This window comes from Nicotiana tomentosiformis, chromosome 2 (assembly GCF_000390325.3).
Source record: "Nicotiana tomentosiformis chromosome 2, ASM39032v3, whole genome shotgun sequence".
In the NCBI taxonomy this organism is placed as follows: domain Eukaryota; kingdom Viridiplantae; phylum Streptophyta; class Magnoliopsida; order Solanales; family Solanaceae; genus Nicotiana; species Nicotiana tomentosiformis.
The window spans coordinates 49,497,974-49,521,161 of NC_090813.1; the positions used below are offsets into that span (position 1 = coordinate 49,497,974).

General features: G+C 38.2%; 4 protein-coding genes across 4 annotated transcripts; all 4 read right to left on the reverse strand.

Moving 5' to 3' along the window:
• Positions 1-1,539: 1,539 nt before the first annotated feature.
• Positions 1,540-2,346, reverse strand: LOC138904765 (uncharacterized). The gene has a single exon (XM_070193269.1). The coding sequence runs from the start codon at positions 2,344-2,346 to the stop codon at positions 1,540-1,542; it is 807 nt and encodes a 268-aa protein (XP_070049370.1).
• A 2,594-nt stretch (positions 2,347-4,940) lies between these two features.
• On the reverse strand, positions 4,941-5,873 carry LOC138906464 (uncharacterized). The gene has a single exon (XM_070195286.1). The coding sequence runs from the start codon at positions 5,818-5,820 to the stop codon at positions 5,023-5,025; it is 798 nt and encodes a 265-aa protein (XP_070051387.1). The 5' UTR covers positions 5,821-5,873; the 3' UTR covers positions 4,941-5,022.
• A 10,159-nt stretch (positions 5,874-16,032) lies between these two features.
• On the reverse strand, positions 16,033-17,286 carry LOC138904768 (putative disease resistance protein RGA3). The gene is made up of 2 exons (XM_070193271.1): positions 16,922-17,286; positions 16,033-16,432 (listed from the first exon to the last, which is right to left on the reverse strand). The coding sequence occupies exons 1-2, from the start codon at positions 17,284-17,286 to the stop codon at positions 16,033-16,035; spliced, it is 765 nt and encodes a 254-aa protein (XP_070049372.1).
• A 236-nt stretch (positions 17,287-17,522) lies between these two features.
• LOC138904769 (putative disease resistance protein RGA3) lies at positions 17,523-18,192 on the reverse strand. Its single transcript, XM_070193272.1, has 2 exons — positions 18,070-18,192; positions 17,523-17,867 (listed from the first exon to the last, which is right to left on the reverse strand). The coding sequence occupies exons 1-2, from the start codon at positions 18,190-18,192 to the stop codon at positions 17,523-17,525; spliced, it is 468 nt and encodes a 155-aa protein (XP_070049373.1).
• Between the last annotated feature and the right edge of the window lie 4,996 nt (positions 18,193-23,188).

Here is a 23,188-nt window from a genome sequence, read left to right on the forward strand (position 1 = left end):
AGTCAAAAATCTATAATTTACATACAACTTATTTTTTATATAATTATGTTAGTTGTATTTTTTTTTTTTTATTGTTTGTACACTCCGCATAGAGAAGTCTGAAATTCCAACAAAAACCAACCGGATCTTCACCAAATTCTCTCAAAATATTTAGTGGCTGTCAACGAAGATTTTTATTAGTTGTCAAATTCTTCTCTATAACATCGGTGGGTTTACCAGAGTCCTCTCAATCCGTTAAGAGGTTTATTTCTTTCGCAGGTCTGTTCATTCATTCTTTTCCTTCAAACTTTGTTGCTTTTTATTTTTTGTTATTGCTATGTTTTTTTAGAGAAATTAGATGCTGAGTGAAACTGACTGGTGCAGAGTTGATGGTGAAAGAATTTTATGGATCGTCAATGAATTTGAAGAGGTTTGAATTTGGAGAAAGAAGAAGAAGAAGGAGAGAAAATGGGTAAGATTCTAATACATTATTTTGTATATAAATATGATAATGTAATTAAGTTATAACCTCTCTACGTGGTAAATAGTTTATACTGTAGTATAAATAGGTAAATGTGATGATCCAGTCAAAAAATGAAATAGCGTGATCAAGTTAGCGGATAAACATAATACGACTAGTTATCAAGTTATGCATTTCAAGTTCTTTTTAATGTTTGAAGTCAACTCTCAAAATGCAGTCTACTGTTGGCACTAAGAAAATGTAATACGTCAAAAATTGAGTGTTATCTCACATGTAGAACTATTATAATGTATCTCATATGTGGAAACTTAAAGATTTTTATTAAATCATCCGCTTCTACTTACATTCACAAACAAAAATTAAAAACTTTTGCTTACCGTTTACCTTCACGAACCTGCTCTGTCAAGAAAGAATTTTGTCTACAGTTTTAAGAAACCTTCTTGATTAGGATTTAGGTCTAATACTTCCAATAATTGTAAGAACAAATTCAGAAAACCTGTGGTGGCCCCATAGCTAGTTGATTATGAACCAAATAGAAAAAGATATCATTCACAGTATTATCTAATAAATTATAGTTGTGTAAGAATGATGGATAAGAAGAATAAGGAAGAAGTACTTTTTTCCAAATGTAGATAAGTGGCTTCTTACACTTTAATATTGGTTTAGGAGTCATAGAATTTTCTCTTTCGCTCGTTGGTTTGATCATTTCAATAATTATGCAATGGAAGTATGTAAAGGATCTGCTATTAGTTTTATCTGCTTCTCCTCTAGTTTAAGGAGAATCATTTCAATGATATTTTGAGCTATTTTCAGGATAAAACTTAACCTGACATAAGATTTAGACAATGCTGAAAGTCATAGGCATAACCTGTTAAAATTTGGACTCCATTCAGGTATTTGAATTATAGTCCTACTACACAGTTTATGGCAGTATTCATGTACGCTCCATATACAATACATATAGAGAGAAAGAGACATGACATTGATGTATAATCAATCGCTTGAAGATTGTATATTTCTAACATAACTACAAAAATGTGTATATATAATTTACAGTGTATAGAATAACAACTGCCAGATTAGTAGGAGAAAACATTGAGTAGCGAGCTTCTAGATCTAATCAGGCATCTAAATGTTGCTTCCAATCCATCTTCGAAGCTGACAAGATAAGTCTCAAAGCTTTCGAGCCTGGTTTCTAAGCTCATGTTTTCTTCTATGACAAGTGATGCTATTCTTTCTTTGTTTACCAATCTAGAAAGCAGTGACCATATAGATTCCTTGGGCTTCAAAAGTGGTACACACAAGAAGGACAAGAGCATTTGGAAAGTTGAAATGCATTCTGCATTAGCTTCTTTTAGTGCTCTGATCACAGCTATTGTATCTTGATCTGCATCTAGCAAAACAGATACTGTAGTGTCTTGATCTATTTGTTTCAAGGTCAATACTAATCTTTTGGCATTCCTCTTGATCTTCTTGCTGAAAGAGTTAAATCTGGTAACGTTGTCATCTCTGGTTGAATCTCCTTTTCTCCTCTTGAGGGAGGATTGGAGGTCTCTTACATTTTCTTTGCATTGTGATACAAGTTCCCTTGCAGTGCCACACAGATCAAGAAGCCTCATTGATTTATCCAATAGATCTTCAACCCATTTTGCATGTAGATTTTGGGAGAGGGCATGAAGGTTTTGAGGCAAGTTGAGAAGATCATCTATGCACTTGTACAATTTCTCCAAACCTTTTAGACCATTGCTCACTGTTGTTGGTGCAACAGATACTTCCAATGATTTGAGCTTGTTTAGCTCCTCTTCAACTCTCTGGATGGTAGGGTGTGATCTCCCAGGCAAACTGATTGATCGGACGTGATTGGGTTTTGAATAAAGTGAAGCCATTTCTTATGGTTTTCTTTCAGATTAGGGGATTTCGCAAAGTTTTGATGGAATTTAATTTTGAGAGTTGGTATTTATAGGAAAACAACCATGGGAGGAGACAAGATGAGCAATGGCCAAATTAAATCAGCATGTGATTGCACAGCTGGATCTTTTTGGAACTTGTAAACCTGCTACACATTTGGCCAACAAAAGGTTGTACTGATTACTTTCATTAATCCTCGTAGTTATAAGATGAACACGAGGAATATAATTATCATGTAAGTGTTTGCATGATTTGCCTCTTTCTGTCTCCAGAAATGGTGCCAATACTGTGACAAAAAACTTTTCTATTGATATTATTTGATTGAAGATGCATCAACTTCAAAAAGCCTACTTTATTTATTCAGTTGTTTTGTTAGTCTCTGTCATGTTATAGGTGGCCAGGTAAGGCTGTCTCCTCCATAAAGGCTTAAATCCATCAACTACTAGAATGCATAATATTTTGAAATGTAAATAATGACAGAATAATGGGAATATTTTAAGGTGTCAAGATCTCAGAGGGGCTAGTAGATCAACTATAAAGTTCAAAATGCACGACTGAAGTTTATCTTATGGAGTTGTACATGTATGGGATTTTTTCTTTTGGATTTGGTTGGCAAGGGGTTGGAAGAATATCTGTATAAGCTCCTGGACTAAATGTAATGCTTCCAATAAATGGTGGGAAAAACTAATTAATATATGTCGGTACAATCATGTCCTGATATTTTCCTTGGCTCCATCCGGAAGATTACAGCTAAGAACTCCTTCTTCTTGACTTGGTTAAAGATGCCCGAGATATGGCTATGATGTTCATCCTTTTAATTAGTCCAGCGGTAGGTGGCTTCTTCAGGATGCTTCACTCAAAGAGCAATTTTTAATTAAATCAATAATTGATACACGAGTGTATTGGAAATAAAAATATTTAATTTTGTGCATCCGTGTATGGCTGGTTATGCTGTGCTTGTTTAATGTTTACTAAATTATTGACTGCATAGTTGTTTTCCTATACATTTTTTACTAGCAAACTTTTATAAGGTACAATCCATGAGTTTCACATTCTTTCCGAGATATCTTATTTTTAAGTACGCAGGGGAAGGAACGCATGAGAATGCATATTGAGCTACAAGGAGAGAATACATTCAGGAGAGAGCTCCTCAATCCAATCAGGCACCTAAATGCTCCTTCTAATCCATCGTTAAAACTCTCAAGGTGACCATCGAAGGATTCCAACCTAGTTTCAAAGTTAATGTTATCTGCTCGACTTTCACATGCTTTTCTTCGCTTATGCACCAATCTCAAAACCAGTGCCATTTAGATGAGTTTGACTTTAAAACTTGGAGAGATAAGAAGTATCAAGAGCATTTGCAAAATTGAAATGCATACTAGGTTGGCTTCCCTTAGTACTCTAATCATATATGTAGTGTCAATATCTGAATCTTGGAATTCTGATTCCTCAAGACCAGGAATAACTTTTGGCTCCTCAATCTTTTTGCTGAAGGAGGTGATCTGGTAAAGCTGGCTCCTGTACTTAAGTGATCTCGTTTTCTCCGTCTGATAGAGGATTGAAGATCTCTGACATAGGCAGGGGCACACTTAGTTGGCTAAGCAAGTCTAGTGGGCCTGTCCATGGTACTACACATTTAGAAGCTACCCAGGGACGCCGTGCCCATGACATTATATATGTGAAAAATGTCTAGCCAACTTCAGATCAGTGCAATAGAAGTTTCCCGATTAGCATGAGAAGATCTTTAGGAGAGAACTCTGCAATGTAATCAGGCACCTATGTTCCTTCCAAACTATATTCGAAGTTGTCAGCAGAGCCTCAAAAGAGTTCTATCCACACTTCAAATCTATTTTTGGGGAGCGTACATATTGTTATTTTCAGGGACTGCTAGAGGATCTTTCGGGAGCAATGCAATTAAGCTTGCTGAGCAATGCCACTTTATTCGTTCATACTAAACTGATATTGAGTCGAACAAAGTGGCATTGTTAATTGCTCCATTTATATGTTCGAAAGAATGGTAGGTTGGCTGCTTTGCCCGCTGATCTGGTGCCAGATCCTTGTGCTAGATCTTCATTTTGTTTTCATTGTTGAATTTGGCTAAGGATCTAGAAGAAAAAAGGACATAGGATAAGCCTTCTGATTAGATCTACTGCTTCCAATTATCTCAGAAGGAAGACGGATAAAATCAAGATTGTCATAGTTACAGTCGTCTCCATATCTAGTTGGACTATGAAGTAAGATAAGCAGATCATAAGCTATATTTCTTATTTATCAGTGATGCTAAAAATATGGTGGATAAGGAGCATAAGGAAGAAACTTTTCGTCCAGATTATTGCCCTTCATTAGTTTGATCTTTGAAGCCAATTATGCAGAGAAAGTATGTAGTGAATATGCTATGCGTTTTATCTGTTTCCCCATCTAGTCTAAAGAGGACCATTTCAATAGATATCGAGATATTTGAGACACAAACTTAACCTGATATCAGGTATGGAGAAATACTGCTAAGTGGTTTCTTTGCGCTGAAACTCACAGGCATAACCTTTTAAATTTTAATCAGAGAGAGAGAGAGATAGAGGCAATAAATGGTGTATAATCTTTCTAACTACAAAACTGTTTATATACAATTTACAGAGTATGGAACAACAACTGCCAGATTAACAAGAAAGAACATTGAGGAGAGAGCTTCTACATCTAATCAAGCGCCTAAATGTAGCTTCCAGTGCATTTTCAAAGCTGTCAAGGTACGCCCCGAAGGTTTCCAGCCTAGTTTCCAAGCTCGCATTTTCTTCTTGGACTTCAGGTGCTATTCTGTCTTTTTGTACCAATCTTGAAAGCAATGACCATTTTGATTGCTTAGGCTTCAAAAGTGGCACACACAGGAAGGACAAGAGCATTTGGAAAGTTGAAATGCATACTGCATTAGCTTCTCTTAGTGCTCTAATCGCATCTATTGTATCTTGATCTGCATCTAGCAAGACTGATACTGCAGTCTCTTGATCCATTTGTTTCAAAGTCAAGAATAATCTTTTGGCATCCCTCTTGATCTTCTTGCTGAAAGAGGTAAATCTGGCAACGCTGTCATCTGTAGTTGAATCTCCTTTTCTCCTTCTGAGAGATGATTGAAGATCTCTTACATTTTCTTTATATTGATAGACAAGTTCCTTTCTAGTGCCACAAACATCAAGAAGCCTCACGGATTTGTCCAATAAATCTTCAATCAATTTAGCATCTAGACTTTGGCAAAGGGTTTGTGGCAAGTTGAAAAGATCATCTATGCACTTGTATAATTTCTCCAATCCGAATAGACCACTGTACACAGTGTCTGCTGTTGGTGCAACTGATATTGATTTGAGCTTGTTTATCTCCTCTTCAACTCTTTGGGTGATAGGGTGTGATCTCCCAGGCAAACTGATTGATCGAACATGATTGGGTTTTGAAGATAGAGCGGCCATTTCTTAAGGTTTTCTTTCTGATGAGGAATTTCTCAAAGTTGTGATGGAATTGAAGCTTGAGAGTTGGTATTTATAGGCAGTACACCATAGGAGGAGCCGAGGACACGATAAGCAATGGCCTAATTAAATCAGCATGTGATTGCACTGTTGGATCATTTTGGAACTTGTAAACCTGCTGCACATTTGGCCAACTAAAGGTTCTGCTGATTACTTTCATTATTCCTCTTAGTTATGGGATAAACATGAGGCATCTCATTATCATGTGGGTTTTTGAATGATTTGCCTTTTTCTGTCCCCAGACATGGTGCCAATACTATGACACAATTTTTTTATTGATATTATTTAATTGAAGATGCATCAACCTACTTAATTTGTTCAGTTGTTTAGTTAGTTTTTGTCTTGTAAAACAGGTGTCCTGGTAAAGTTGTCTCCTCCATAATAGCTTCAATGTGTCAACTACTAGAACACAGAATATTTAGATAACTGAGATATAAATGGTTAAAGAGTAGTGGGAATATTTTATGGTGTCAAGACTTTTAAAAAGGGCTAGTTGATCAAATATAAATTCAAATTGCACGACTAAAGTTTATTTTATGGAACTGTACAGGTCTGGAATTTTTTGTTTTTATTTTTTTAATTTGCTCGACTAGGGGCTAGGAGAATTTCTGTATAATCTTCTTGACTATGTGTATGCTTGCAATTATTTTGAGAAGAAATAGCAAAGGAATATTTCTTGTCCAGATATTACCCTTGACTCAGTTTATGCCATGGAAGGTGAGTTCTAATACCAACGAAATATTTGAGCTTCTTCATGCCTTCAGTTGTTTATACTTTGCAATTTTAGAGAAGAAATCTAAACAATAAAAGTGAAATTGTTCCCTCTAATTAGAATACGAAATATTTATTTCTCTTCTTCAGGTCCCAATTCAGTCTAAAATTCAGTTTTCTCATGTTCAGATCTCAACATAGGTTACTTAACAATTTCTGTTTAGATCCCAACAGAGGCTGAAATTAGTCAACAATTTTGACTAATTTTAAGGTTTATCCTCTCTTCATTATGGATCAAATTCATACTTTCAAGAGTTTCTCTATGATGATCAGCCGAAAGTTATATTTGAAGGGGAAAAAACATTGTTAAAGATATGTAGAGATATTTTGAGGTGCTTCAAAGGATAGGAGAGGTGGCTTATAAGCTTGCCTTGCCACCTAGCTTGTCAAGTGTGCATCCAGTGTTTCTTGTTTCCATGCTCCGAAAGTATATTGGAGATCCGTCCCATGTTTTGGATTTCAGCACGGTTCAGTTGGAGGGTGATATGACTTATGATGTAGAGCCGGTGGCTATTTTGGATCGGCAGGTTCGAAGGTTGAGGTCAAAGGATATAGCTTTAGTGAAGGTGCAATGGAGAGGTCAGCCTGTGGAGGAGGCCACCTAGGAGACCGAGCGGGAGATGCAGAGCAGATATCCACGCCTATTCAAGGCTCTAGGTATGTTTCTAGACCCTTTCGAGGATGAAATAGGGTTCGGAGAGGTGATGCTAGGGATGTGACTATTGGTGATGACGGGGTGCTGAGAATGTAGGGCTGGATATGCGTGCCTAATATAGATAGGCTTCGAGAGCTAATTCTTGAGGAGGCCCACAACTCACGGTATTCCATCCATCCGTGTGCCACGAAGATGTACCAGGATTTGAGGCAACACTATTGGTGGAGGCGGATGAAGAAGGATATAGTTGGGTTTTTGCTCGGTGTCTAAACTGTCAGCAGGTTAAGTATGAGCATCAGAGACCGGGTGGCTTGCTTCAGAGGTTAGAGATCCCAGAGTGGAAATGGGAGCGGATCACTATGGACTTTGTAGTTGGGCTCCCACGGACTTCGAGGAAGTTCGACGCTATTTGGGTTATTGTGGATCGGCTGACCAAGTCTGCGCACTTCATTCCAATTGGTACTACTTACTCTTCACAGCGGTTGGCTGAGATTTACATCCGAGAGGTCGTTCGCCTGCATGGTGTCCCAGTTTCCATCATTTCAGATAGGGGTACTCAGTTCACATCGCAGTTTTGGAGGGCTGTGCGGCGAGAATTGGGTACTCAGTTTGAGTTGAGCATAACTTTTCACCCTCAGATGGACGGGCAGTCCGAGCGCACTATTTAGATATTGGAGGACATGTTGCGTGCTTGTGTCATTGACTTTGGGGGTTCATGGGACCAGTTTCCGCCAATCGCGGAGTTTGCATATAACAACAGTTATCAGTCGAGCATTCAGATGGCTTCGTACGAGGCTTTGTATGGGAGGAGGTGTAGATCTCCGATTGGATGGTTTGAGCCTGGTGAGGCTAGGCTCTTAGGTACAGACTTGGTCCAGGACGCATTAGATAAGGTGAAATTGATTCAGGAATGGCTTCGCACGGCGCAGTCCAGGCAGAAGAGCTACGCGGATAGGAAGGTTCGTGATGTGTCTTTTATGGTTGGGGAGAAGGTTTTGCTGAAGGTATCACCCGTGAAGGGTGTTATGAGGTTTGGGAAGAGGGGCAAGTTGAGCCCCCGGTTCATTGGGCTTTGGAGACCGAACTATAGTTTAGCAGTGAGCTATATCTTTATGCTTACTTAATAGAAAATGACAATAAAAGTTGAAGACTATTAAGCTTATCACGTAATATTAAGAGGCCTACGGAAGATTTTAGGTTTAAAAAATCTGTCACTCACCTCACATTGGCGTGAGACAGGATTTAGGGCAGAGTTGATCTCATATTCCATTGTAAGTTTAAACCAGTGCACTTCTGGTGCAAACAGATTCGGTCAAAAACTAACAAAACTTGGTAAAAGACCAAACCAATTCTACCCACCAGACTAAAATAACTCGTCCAGATTTCCTCCCAAATTAAGACGTTGGATTGCAGCCCTAATTGGAAATCATACCAATGCAGTCGTGTGTTTTTTAGAACTCAGTTGCAGCTTCCCAGCTTTCCTCCCAAATTAAGACATTGTATTTGCAAGATAGTAGTTGCATGACAAAGAAAAGGTGACATGGGCATTGAACTTATCAAAAAGGCAATCTAATCAACTTGTAAACTGCAGAATGCTACAGCAAAGAGTAGTGATTGTACTGTTAACAAATGATAGCTACTGCTATTACAACTTTTGCTACTTTCAGAAAACTTTTATGTACAATTCATCTTAGCAGTTGTTACTATTGATGTTGTACCAGCAAAATTCTACTGCTACAACAGTAAAACACCACAGCACCACAATTTCAGACTTTTGCTACTTACAACTGCAAGAAATATGCACCAGCAGAAACTAAAGGAAATGTGCACCACATTACCAGCATCATGATTTCATACACCAGCGTAGCAATAACAGCTACAAAAGTACGCACCACAGCACCAAAATTTCAGTAGCACAACGTGTTAAGATGAAACCCCATATTAATTTGAAAGAAGTTGAAATGGAAACAAAGAAGAAGGGGATTTCATCGGATTTAGAAATGAAGAAGAAGAAAGTCTTTAGATATAGAAATGTGGCTTCGTACTTTTCTAGATAAAAGTCTCTATCTCTCCTTTTTATATTTGACTCTTGAGTCATTTTAATATGTGACATTGATATACAAATACAGCTGTAAAGAAGGAGCATGTGAGCACATGTGAATGAATAAAATATAGAAGGGAGCTACTTTACAGGTAAGATGCACATGTGAGTACATGTGATGGAATAAAATTAGTTTTTCCTTCATAACATTAGAGAATAGGAATTAAACAAGTGTATAGTATCATTTTATTTTACATTTTCTTTTAGCTGGATTACTTGTATAAAGGGATGCAAATACTGTGAATACAGTAAGAGAAAAAGATTCTGCAACTTCATTGCTTATTTATTTTTTTTTACATGGTATCAGAGCAAGGTTAGCTCGATCTTTCAATTCTTAGTCAAATCCTATATCTTATTTTAATCTGATCTTCATCCATGACTGGAATAGAAGCTTCCTCATTCTCACTGTTACTGGCTTGACCAGTCAAACAAAGAACCATGACTCCAATCACCCTTACTTCCTTCATTCTTCAGATGCACCTGGGATGAGCCTTGTCAATGCACATTTTGATGGCAGAGGTTTCCGAGGAGATCCATTCTCATTGCTCTTTCAGCCAAGATGACACTTGTGTAGAACCAAAGCTGGACTCAGCAGATTATCCTCTATGGAATAGAGCTAATGATATGGTTACCTCATGGTTGCTTAACTCACTGTCAAAGGGCATAGGTGACAGTGTCATCTATTCAAAAACGGCAAGGAACCTATGGAACAGTTTAGAACACAGGTTTGGCCAGTCAAATGGGGCCAAACTATTATCAGCTACAAAAGGAAATTTTAGCATCAGTTCAAGAAAATAACAGTGTTTTAAGCTACTTCACTACACTCGAGAAACTATGGGATGAAATGGATTCACTAAGCTCTCATCTAAATTGCTCTTGTGACTGTGTGTGTGGTGGAAAGACTAAAGTGGCTAAGTTCTTAGAGGATCAAATGATCCTTTAGTTCCTCATGGGACTTAATGATGTATATGCCCAGGCTAGAGGAAACATTCTCATGATGAGTCCATTGCCTAGCATGGATTTTGCCTATTTATTGCTTCTACAAGATGAGAATCAAATAAAGGCTTTTGTGAATCTTATGAGTCCTCGACATAACTCAGATGCATCTTCATTCATAGTAGGTGCACAAGGGAAGGGTGTACAAAGGTACAACAATCAAGGACAAAGGGGATGGAGTGCTTCATCAAAATTTGAACATAATCAACAAAAGAATAAAGCTTGGAAGGCCAAATATAACCCCAATGCCAGCTGCACTCATTGCATGAGAACATGATATGTTAGGGCAGATTGTTATAGGCTAATTGGCTTTCCAAATGATTTTTAGTTTACCAAATCTAATAATTATCAAGCTGCAGTAAAAGGGAATGCAGTAATGGGAGGACAAGATAATAAAATCAACCCAAGTCCTAGCAATGAAGGGGATGTGGGAAGTCAGAATCAGTCTTTCATCAGGGAACAGATCTCAGAACTAGTTAACATCATCAAACATGTTCAAGTTGGTAATACAGGCAATGCAAGATCTAAAATTAATGCCAATGTAGTAGCTGATACTATTCTTAATTATTCAGGAACATGTTTAGCAGTTTTTAACACTAAAACTTGGATCATTGATTTAGGGGCATCTGAACACATGTGTTTTGATTCAAGTTCCTTTCTAGAATTATCTCCTCTTCCTATACATGTTCATATTAGCTTGCATAATTCTTTCTAATTATATGTCACACACATAGGAAGAGTTTCTATTCAAAATAACACGATTCTTGAAAGAGTCCTCTATGTTCCATCTTTTAAATATAACTTACTAACAATTCATAAGTTATATGTTCAGTTCAAATGTTCTCTTAATTTGACTTCTAGTGGGTGTGTCTTGCAGGTCCCTTTAGTGGGTAAGGGGCAAGTTTTTGGTGAAATAAGAGGAGGCTTGTACCTGTTGAAACCTGTTTTCATTAGTGAAGAATCTATTTCTTCTAGTAATGATGAATTTTTAATTCCAAAAAGAAATCATTCCAGTCTTGTTTCCAATACTGTTTCTTGTTTAGGACCTATATCTAGGAGTACAATTTCTGATATAATCCAATAGCATGCTAGATTGGGCCATTTACCTTTTGAAGTAATGAAGACTCTTAGTTGTATCTCTTTCCCCTCTTCTTTTGATTATGTGTGTGATGTTTGTCATCAAGCTAAACAAACTAGACTTCCTTTTCCCATACGTCAAATCAAGACACATGGCATATTTGATATTATACACATTGATATTTGAGGACCTTTTAAGTCTGACATCTATAATGGTTATAAGTATTTTCTAACTGTTGTAGATGATTTTAGTAGAGGAATATGGACTTTCCTGCTAAATTCAAAAGCAAATGCATTCACAGTTTTGAAATTATTTTTTGCCATGACAGAAAGACAGTTTAACATTAAGTTCAAGAAGGTGAGATCTGATAATGCTTTGGAATTGGGAAAAAGATAACAACAATCTGATTTCCTTCTATCACAGGGGATCTTATATGAAACTTCTTGCGTGGGCACACCCCAACAGAATGTGATAATTGAGAGGAAGCATATGCATTTACTAGAGGTTGCAAAGGGTTTATTCTTTCAATCCAAGGTTCCTATCCAATACTGGGGTGAGTGCATCTTGACTGCAACCTACTTAGTTAACAGATTCCCTTCCAGCGTACTTAAAGGAAAGACTTCCTATCAAATCCTATTTGGCAAACCACCTGTGTATGATAATCTCAAAGTTTTTGGATGTTTGTGCTATGCTTCTACTTTAGCTCACAATAGAGAAAAATTTGCTCCTAGAGTACAGGCTTGTGCCTTCCTAAGATATTCACAACATCAAAAAGGATATAGGCTTTTAGAATTGAAGACAGAGACTGTCTTTGTCTCTAGAGATGTGAAGTCCTATGAAAACCATTTCCCTTTTGTCACCACACCTACATCACAAAGCTATCAGGTGTTTCCTCCAACTGCACCTCTCCCAGACAACACAATACCTAATTATATATTTTCATCTCCTTCCTATCCTTCATCATCTCCTTCACCCTGGCCTATTCCTAACAACATTGCCCCTCCAGATACAAACCCCATCACACTTCCCTCTCCTAGGTCACTTGATTTCTCTTCTCCATCTCCCAATTACAATTCTCCTGGTCCTCTTTTACCTATTGTTCCCAATCCTAGAACATCTTCAACCCCAGTTTCTAATCCCACTTCTCCCTTACCTGCTCCTAGTTCTAGTATCACCATCCCTATACCTCCACCACCTATCAGAAAATCTGAACGAATTTCTCAGCAGCCTAGTTATTTAAATGACTATGTATGCAATAACATTTTTCTTTCTGACATTACTTCCTCTTATTTCAATCACGCTTCTCACCCCATTGCCCTATCTTTTGGAGTTTTATCACTCAATAATCAGAATGTTCTAAGGTCAGTATGTTCTGTCTCAGAACCTTCCAGTTATGCACAAGCTTTTCAGGATGTAGGCTCAGGCAAGCTATGGAGGCAGAGCTAGCAGCTCTTGAACTCAACAACATATGGGATGTTGTAAACTTGCCACAAGGCAAGAACGCCTTACCTTGCAAATGGGTTTACAAGGTGAAGCACAAATTAGATGGATATGTTGAAAGATTAAAAGCACGATTGGTAGTAAGGGGGGATATTCAAAGAAAAGGCATTGATTATTCTGAGACATTCTCCCCTGTGGTTAAAATGACCACAATCAGATGTCTCTTGACAGTGGCTGTGAAGAAGGGTTGGAATGTGTCTCAACTTGATGTTAATAATGCATTTTCGCATGGGGTTATAGGAAGAGGTCTACATGAAGTTCCCCGCTGGTCTATCTCCACCCAAGCCTAATTAAGTTTATATTTTGAAGAAATCTCTCTATGGATTGAAGTAGACTTCTAGACAGTGGTATGCTAGACTAGTTGGTGCTCTTAGCTTCAAGGGTTATTTAACATCCTTAAATGACTATTCTTTATTTTTTAGATAAAATGGAGATCTCATTTATATTCTAGTAGTTTACGTCGATAATATACTATTAACATGAAATGACATGGCAGAAATAGACCACATTACTCACTTTCTCAATTCAGAATTTAAAGTCAAGAACTTGGGTGACATTCACTATTTCTTGGGAATGAAAATTATCAGAGAACCACAAGGTTTCATTATCAACCAGCGGAAGTTTACTTTAGAGCTGTTAGAGGAATTTGGTTGCTCAGGAGTTGCTGTTTCTTCTCCACTCGATCCTTCCTCTAAATTGCATGCTGAATTGATGGCCCCGTTGGATGACATTATACTCTATCGTCGTTGTGTTGGTAAACTTAATTATCTCACCAACACCCTACCAAACATTTATTTTGTTGTCCTCACTCTTAGCCAGTACATGCAAAAGCCCTCAATTTCACATTTTTCTGTTGGGCTGCGTGTGTTTGAAGTATTTGCATTCCGATCCGGCACAAGGTATACTTCTCTTTGCAAATCACTCTCTTGATTTGATTGCTTTATGCGATGCGGAATGGGCTGCTTGCAAGGATTATTGCCGTTCTGTTAGTGGCTTCTTTATTACTCTAGGTGGAGCACCGATTTCTTGGAAATCGAAGAAATATATGTCTATCTCATTATCGTGTGCTGAGACGGAGTATCGCTCCATGCGGCGTGTCACTGCGTAGATAACTTGGCTAGTTCGTCTCCTCGCTGATCTCTCCGCTCCTCCTACTTTGCCAGTCACCATTCACTCAGACAGTCAGGCGGCCATCTATATTGCTTGCAACCCAGTCTTCCACGAAAGGACTAAGCATGTGGAACTGGATTGCCACTTTGTCCGCCAACAATATCTCTCAGGTTTAATCACTCTCTCTTTCGTTCCCTCAAAGCTTCCGCTCGCCGATCTTTTCACCAAACATCTGACAGGGGTTTCTCACAATCAGATTTTGCCCAAGTTGGGGGTTTTCTCTCCATCCTCCAACTTGAAGGGGGATGTTAAGATGAAACGCCATATTAATTTGAAAGAAGATGAAATGGAAACAAAGAAGAAGAAAGGGATTTCATCAGGTTTAGAAATGAAGAAGAAGAAAGTCTTCAGACAAAGAAATGTGGCTTCGTACTTTTCTAGATAAAAGTCCCTATCTCTTCTTTTTATATTTGACTCTTGAGGCATTTTAATATGTGACATTGATATGCAAATACAACCGTAAAGAAGGAGCATGTAAGCACATGTGAATGAATAAAATATGGAAGGGAGCTACTTTACACGTAAGATGCATATGTGAGCACATGTGAGAGAATAAAATTAGCTTTTCTGTCATAGCATTAGGGAATAGGAATTAAACAAGTGTATAGTATCATTTTATTTTATATTTTCTTTTAGCTAGATTACTTGTATAAAGAGATGCAAATACTGTGAATACAGTAAGAGAAAAAGATTCTGCAACTTCATTGCTTATTTGTTTTTTTACACAATGAAACACTTTTATACTAGATGCTAGTAGATCAATTAATCAGAAGTAGCAAAGGATAGTCGTGCTGTTCTAATATTGTATTTGGTAGTACATTTCTTTTATACTAAGAATCAAACTAAAGCTACCCTGAACAGACTTCCTTTCACGAAAACAGGTTTAGTAAACTTTGAAAATATAGGCTACAAGAAGATCAGTTGTTATTAATTGACTAAATAGAATAAGATCAGTTGTTATTAATTGACTAAATAGAAGAAGATCAGTTGATATTAATTGACTAAATAGAAGGAACAATTTTAAGAGAAAACACAAAGAGAGGTATACGAACAAAGACTGTTTGTACTAAGTTCAAACTCAAATTTCTCAAAATATTCCTCAGACTGACACTAGTTCTAGATTTATTGTTGCGCATTGAAGGATTTGGCACATGAAACTTTGTAAATTGTGTGATACCATGCTAAATTCAAAATTCTACAGGAAACTTACAGCTAAATAGCTACCAATATCAAAACTTACTGCAATAGGCTAACTTTCTGTCAAAAGAAAGTGCAGGGATGCACAAGCCATTCAAAATCAGGCTTAATGAATAAGTGATCGATTAGTCTGTTGCTGAAAATACTGCCCTCAAGTTCCGGGTGAGAACAAGATAAGCGAGCTACACTTATGCTATCCTCCCATAGGACAGACAAAGTTGGAGGCTTACTACTGAAAGCTTGCCTTGGCGAAAGTCACAAGTCCACCAGGAGTCAAGCGATTGCCAATGAGTTACACAAGTCCTTTTCTCACTAACATACAACACTATGAACTGCATGATTTAACAACAATATCAAAAGACTCAGTTTAATGGGCGAAAATCCCCTCACCTTGATGGTTTTATCATGGTTTCTATCAGAAATATTTAGAGGCACTAATCGGGCATACTTTGAGAAAACCTTTAATGCCCTCTTTTATTGCTTTGTTCAATAAGAAGAATGGTGCGAGGGATCTTAAAAACTTTTGGCCTATTAGCCTTGTGGGTAGCTTCTACAAAATTTTGTCTAAGCTTCTGGTGAGAGACTTAAAAGAATTGTTGGCAAATTGATCTCAACTCTCATTTAACAGCATTGTAGAGTACTTCGTTATGATCAACTCCTTTAAATTTTTATGAGGCTGAAGGCCAGTTAAGACCTCACGTTGCATATTCCTATTGCTAACATTTCCCCATTCCAACTCAAGTTTTTCAAGAATGCCTTCTCAGCTACCACTTTATTCTCTACATTTTCAAGTTTTGTGATGCAAAGTGATCCTCCATGATTTTTCATGTTCTTCAGCTCCTCAATGCCATATCCTTCACCTACTTGAACAATAAACATATAAAGTGTTTGAAAATTGACCAAATTCCCGAGTTCTAATGGCATTCTACTAAGTTGGCCTTTTACAGCAAATTCAAGATGTCGAAGACTGGTCAAATTCTTGAAGTTCTCTGGAAATTTAACAAGCAATGGGCAATCTTTTAGCACTAATGTTTGTAAGCAAGAAAGCATAGCTATTGTTTCTGGTAAACTAGTGAAGTGATTGCCCCTAGACAATATTGAAAAACCATTGCTTTAGGACCCTAAATATTTTGGCCCCAAAAATATTTTTGGTTGTGGATTTTTTATCTTATTTTCACTTAGACAATATTGAAGTTTATAGAAAAAAATAAAAAGTCCTTATAAAAGTAGAAAGAAAAACTGTCTATTTTTTAACAACAGAAATATTTTAAAATTTTGAATAAGATATTCAAATCTTCATATTGGTAAATAACATTTTTATAGTAAGATCTAAGGTATGCATTGTAAATACGTTCTAACATCTTATTAACGTGAATTTTCTTACTAATGCAAATATAATATTATATTTTATAAGATAACTACACTATAGGCATAAAGAGCGAACAAAAGAAACCAACGTAAATATTAATACTATATTTTGTAAGATAACTACACTATAGACAAAAAAAAAGTCCATTATTAAAATTTGACTTTAGGCCATAAATTTGGTTGAGACGTCCTTGGATAACGCAAATACTTTAAGCAGACAATTGTCTCTGGTAATTGAGTAATGCCTCCGTTTTTCAGGTCCAACACTCTTATAATTGTAAATTTCTCAAACAAAGAAAAGAGTTGCTGACCAATAACCACACCACTTGCACATGGCCAAAGAAAGGTTTTCAATTTCTTACATGAAAACCTCTTTAGTTCTACTGACTGCATATTTTCCCAACACACAGACAAGTGATGAATACTTTCCAGTAAGCGATAAGAGCTTTGATTTTCCATCTGATGACATATATTAGATGAAACAAGTTGTGCCATGTTGTGAATAAATTCATGCATCGTATACAATTTCTTTTGAATATCAAGATCTTCTCTCCCAATGTCCTCTAACCTCATTTCACCTACGGGTTAAATCAACCCTTCCACCATCTCCAACAATACCAAATCATCCATTACAAACATATGACCAAGTGGAAATAATGAACAATACGCAAAGCATTTCTTCAAAGTTTAGTGGTAGAGAATAATAGCTAAACAAAAGACCAGAGAGTATATTTTTTTTCATATTGTGGCAAGTCTGACAACTTACTTTTTAATATCGAGTCCCACTCCTAATCAGGTATACCATGAAGTCAACCTCCAAGTATTTTCGATGCCAAAGGTAATCCCTTGCATTTCCTTGCTATATCCAATCTCATTTCTTCCAAATTATCTTCACCAAGCAGTTGCGTATTGAAAAATGCCTTTTGTTTCACTATTTCCCAACAATCCTCGTCAGAAAGAGTTGAAAGGTGCAATGAGTTTGCTCCAACAACAGATGATACTTTTGCACTTCGGGTCGTTAGTATGATTTTACTACCCTCATAACCAACCTTAAAAGGTGCACACAAGTTGTCCCAATCTGCATACTCTTCACTCCAAAAATCATCTAATATCAACAAAAACTTCTTGTGGCGAAGTTGATCTAGAAGTTTGGACTATAGCAATTCCAATTCCATCAGTTTGCATTTTTTGTTGGAGGCAGACTCAAGTATTGACTTTGTAATTTTAATTAGGTCAAATTCTACGGATATAGAAACCTATATCCTCCACTTAAAATTCCACCCACCTTTTGGTCATTGAAAAGTACTTGAGCAAGTGCTGTTTTGCCTATGTCACACTTACCTATATGACAGATACATCATCCGAAGACAACATTTCTAGTGCTTTCCTCCTTTGATCCTCTCTCCCAATTATGAGTGATTCATCTAGTGCTGAACTTAAAAGAGCATAAGAATTTTTCTTTCCAATCAATTTCGGCATTTCTAGTTTAACCCATTCAATCTTGAAAAGTTGTTAGCAATATTTTCTAAGTTTTCCACATGTGCGTCTATTGCATTTGGTACGTCTATCATAGAATTAGAAAGCAGTTTGTCACGTATCACCCGTTTATCTTCTTCTCTTAGATCTAATTCCAGCAAGAGATATTCAAAGAGGTCATCCACATCATAAAAAAGTATGGTGGTCTTTTCAAGCCAAACATCCCACGGTTTCTTGATTATGCTGGAAGGGGTTGCATAACTATGCTCCACAGTGTCAATCATCGTCTGGACCTTAAGGAGAGTTCTGTGTAGCTTCCTAAGATTAGCATCCACACCCCAAAATTTTTCTATTTCTTTTACTACAAGTTTTGTGAAATCTACTAGTAAATTTGAAAATGAGAAAAAGCAAAGCCAGTACGAAAGTCTTCATCCATGAGTATCTATTGGTTGTTGAAATTTGACGGTATGAGTGTTTAATGTTCTGTAAGAATGGCAGCCTTGGTTCTTCGCCACTTAGAGTTCTGTGACAATGTAAACCATTGGTTCTTCGGCGCTTAGGGTTCTGTGACAATGACAACCTTGGTTAGACGCTTAGGCTTTGTGTGCTTTTAGTATAAAGTTACAATGTTTAAAGCTTTAACAGGCGAAAAGCACATTGCCTTTCAAACACAAAAGCAAGACAAATACTAAAGATATTAGTTTTTTTAAAAATGTTATTTTTAGGATAATCATTTATCCTATTGTTGACAGACTATGGAAAGAATATTCTAATTATCTCATTTATCATATTATTAGCAATGTTTTTTAAGTTTTTCACATGTGCGTCTATTACATTTGGTACTTCTATCATAAAGTTAGAAAGCAGTTTGTCACGTACCACCCGTTTATCTCCTTCTCTTCGATCTAATTCTAGCAAGAGATCTTCAAAGAGATCATCCACATCATAACAAGGTATGGTGGCTTCTTCAAGCCAAACATCCCACGTTTTTTTGATTACTGTCACGACCCAAAACCTAACCCGTCGTGATGGCGCCTATCGTAGTACTAGGTAAGCCGACCTTTCCAAGACTCTTTCAAAAATTTAACAGAAGTGAATTAATACATTTAAAATATTCGAAGTTTTACATAAATACGGGGTAAAACCCAAATAAAAACATAAGTGCGGAAAAATATCCCGACATCGGGGTGTCACTAAGTCATGAGCATCTAGATAACCAAACTAATACAACCAGTATCTAAGCATCAATACAAGACAGAAACAAATATATAGAAGGAGAGATAAGGTCCTGCGGATGCCGGTAGCTACCTCGAAGTCTCTAGTACTCGATCCTCCCGAACTCAACGACCTCCGTGATCAAACACACCTGGATATACACATGAAGTGCAGGGTCTAGCATGAGTACAACTAACTCAGCAAGTAGGAGAAATAAATAAGGGACTGAGAAGCAGTGACGAGCTATACAGTACAATTCATTTAAAAAGTTTTCAGTAAAGAGTGAACTTGCTTTCAAATCCTGTGGTATAAGTCAAATCAGTTCGCGCTCATGTAATAAAGATATGAATCTTTGAGAAATTTCACAATAGCAATAGATAATAACTAAGTGCAACAATAAATAAAAGCAATTACAACCTCTCAAGGTAGCAGTCACTCAACCCATCTCAACAGCTCATACTCTCGGCTCTCAGTCCTCAATACATACTCTCAATAGGTACCTGCGCTCACTGGAGGTGTTCAGACTCATGAGGGGCTCCTACAGCCCAAGCGCTAATCCGCACGGACAACCCACGTGCTGCACAGACAACTCACGTGCTATAATATCATATCTGAATCCGCACGGACAACTCACGTGCTGCACGGACAACTCAAGTGCCATAGTATAAACATAAGGATCCACACGGACAACTCACGTGCTATAGAATAATACCTCACAACCAGGCCCTTACCTTACTCAGTCATGAACCTCTCTAGTCTCATAGCTCTCAATAAAGAAAGGAAAACATCCCAAATCAAAGTGTCACAGTATATCATCAGGGAAAATAGCAGAGACTGAGGTAAACATGTACAAGAAACACTATGACTGAATATAACTATCAGGAGTAGGAATATAGCCTAAGCATGATTTTTAACATGAAAGACAGTCAAGTTCTAGTAGACAAGAATGCATATGAACACAAATAAAGGCTAATAGACTTCACAGTCTTCCGGGACGGACCAAGTCTCGATCCCTCATGGCGTACATCCACACGCCCGTCACCTAGCATGGGTGTCACCTCCAAACAATCACATTATACAAAATTTCGGGTTTCATACCCTTAAGACCAGATTTAAAACTGTTACTTACCTCAACATCGTAGAACTCCTACTCCGGAATGCTCTTTCCTCTCGAACCGGCCTCCAAATGACCCGAATCTTGAAACAAGCAATAAAATACGATCAATATGATCTAAAGGAATGAATCCCTCAAGAAAAATACCAATTTAGACCAAAAACCCGAAATTCACTCAAACTCGGTCCCCGGGCCCACATTTCAAAATCTGACAAAAGTCACAAAACCCGAAAGCCCATTCACTCCCGAGTCTACCCATACTAAATTAATTGAAATCCGACCTCATTTGGTCCCTCAAATCCCCAAATTACTCTCTCCAAAATCCCAAGCCCTAACCCCTTTTTTCACTCCAAAAATCCTAATAATTACGTGAGAAATTAACGGGAAAACACCATAGTTAATGATTATAGAGCTCAAGCAACTTACCTCAGTGAATACCCTTGAATCCCCTTCCAAATATCACTCCAAAAGTTCAGAAAACTGACTTGAAAATGGTGGAAATGAACCAAAATCTGCGAAGTGTTCAATTTATAGTTTCTGCCTAGGTCTTTCGCACCTGCGGCCAAATATGCGCAACTGCGGTGCCGCATCTGCACAAAAACGTCCGCACCTGCGGAAAATCATTAAAGCCCAAAACTTCGCACCTGCGCTCCATGTCCGCATCTGCGACCACGCAGGTGCGGAAAAGACCTCGCACCTGCGGCTAGTGCCTGAGCTCTTCCCTTTCCGCTTCTGCAGGCATCTATCCGCATTTGCGGACTCGCAGATGCGACTTCTTCTACGCACCTGCGGACCCAGCCTACCTCAACACTATCCGCACTTGCGAACTCCCTCGCGCACCTGCGACCTTGCACATACAACTCCCCCCTCCGCAGGTGCGAAAATATCAGTAGCAGCAGCTTCAGCTGCATTTTCCAACTTCAAATAATCCGTTAACCACCCGGACTCACGCCGAGCCCCTCGAGACCTCGACCAAACATACCAACAAGTCATATATCAACATACAAACTTAGTCGAACCTTCGAAACACTCCAAACAACATCAAAACATCAAATTACCCTCGTATTCAAGCCTAAGAACTTCTAAACTTCCAAATTAGACAACCGATGCCGAAACTAACCAAACCATGTTCGAATGACCTCAAATTTTACACACACGTCAAAAATGACACCACGAACCTAATCCAACTTCCGGAAATCAATTCCAACCCCGATATCAAATTTTTCATAGCCGATCGAAATCGCCAAATTTCCAACTTCCGCCAATTCAAGCCTAATTCCACTACGGACCTCCAAATCGTATTCCGGATGCGCTTCTAAGTCCAAAATCGCCTAACAAAGCTAATGGAACCATCAGAATTTAAATTCGAGATCGTTTACACATAAGTCAATTTCCGGTTGACTTTTCCAACTTAAGCTTCTACTTTAGAGACTAAGTGTCTCAATCCACTCTGAAACCACTCCGGACCCAAACCAACTATCCCGGTATAACATAATATAGCTGAAAAGCACAAAAGGAAATAGAAATAGAGGAAATGGGGCTATAACTCTCGAAACAACCAGCCGGGTCGTTACATCCTCCCCCTCTTAAACAACCGTTCGTCCTCGAACGGATCTAGAAATATACCTGAAGTCTCGAATAGGCATGGATATCTGCTCTGCATCTCCTGCTCGGTCTCCCATATGGCCTCTTCCACAGACTGATCTCTCCACTACACCTTCACCGAAGCTATGTCCTTTGATCTCAACTTCTAAACCTGCCGATCCAAAATGGCCACCGGCTCCATATCATAAGTCATATCACCCTCCAACTGAACCGTGTTGAATTCCAAAACATGGGACCGATCGCCAACATAATTCCAGAGCATGGAAACATATAACACTGGATACACACTCGACAAGCTGGGTGGCGAGGCAAGATTATAAGTCATCTCTCCTATCCTCTGAAGCATCTCAAAAGGCCCAAGTAACCGGGGTCTCAACTTGCCCCTCTTTCCAAACCTCATAACACCCTTTATGGGCGATACCTTCAGCAAAACCTTCTCCCCAACCATAAAAGACATATCACGGACCTTTCTATCCGCATAGCTCCTCTGCCTAGACTGCTCCATGCGAAACCGCTACTGAATCAATCTCACCTTATCTAATGCATCCTGGACCAAGACTGTACCCAAGAGACTAGCCTCACCTGGCTCAAACCATCCTACCGGAGATCTACACCTCCTCCCATATAAAGCTTCATACGGAGCCATATGAATGCTCGACTGATAACTGTTGTTTTATGCAAACTCCGCGAGGCGACAAGAAATGATCCTATGAACCCCCAAAGTCAATGACACAAGCGCGCAACATGTCCTCCAATATCTGAATAGTGCGCTCGGACTGCCCGTCCGTCTGAGGGTGAAAAGCTGTGCACAACTCAACCCGAGAACCCAACTCTCGCTGCACGGCCCTCCAAAACTGCAATGTAAACTAAGTACCTCTATCTGAAATGATGGAAACCGGAACACCATGCAGACGAATAACCTCTCAGATATAAATCTCAGCCAACTGCTCTGATACTAACTTGTCACGACCCAAAACCTAACCCGTCGTGATGGTGCCTATCGTGGTACTAGGCAAGCCGACCTTTCCAAGACTCTTTCAAAATTTTAACAGAAGTGAATTAAGA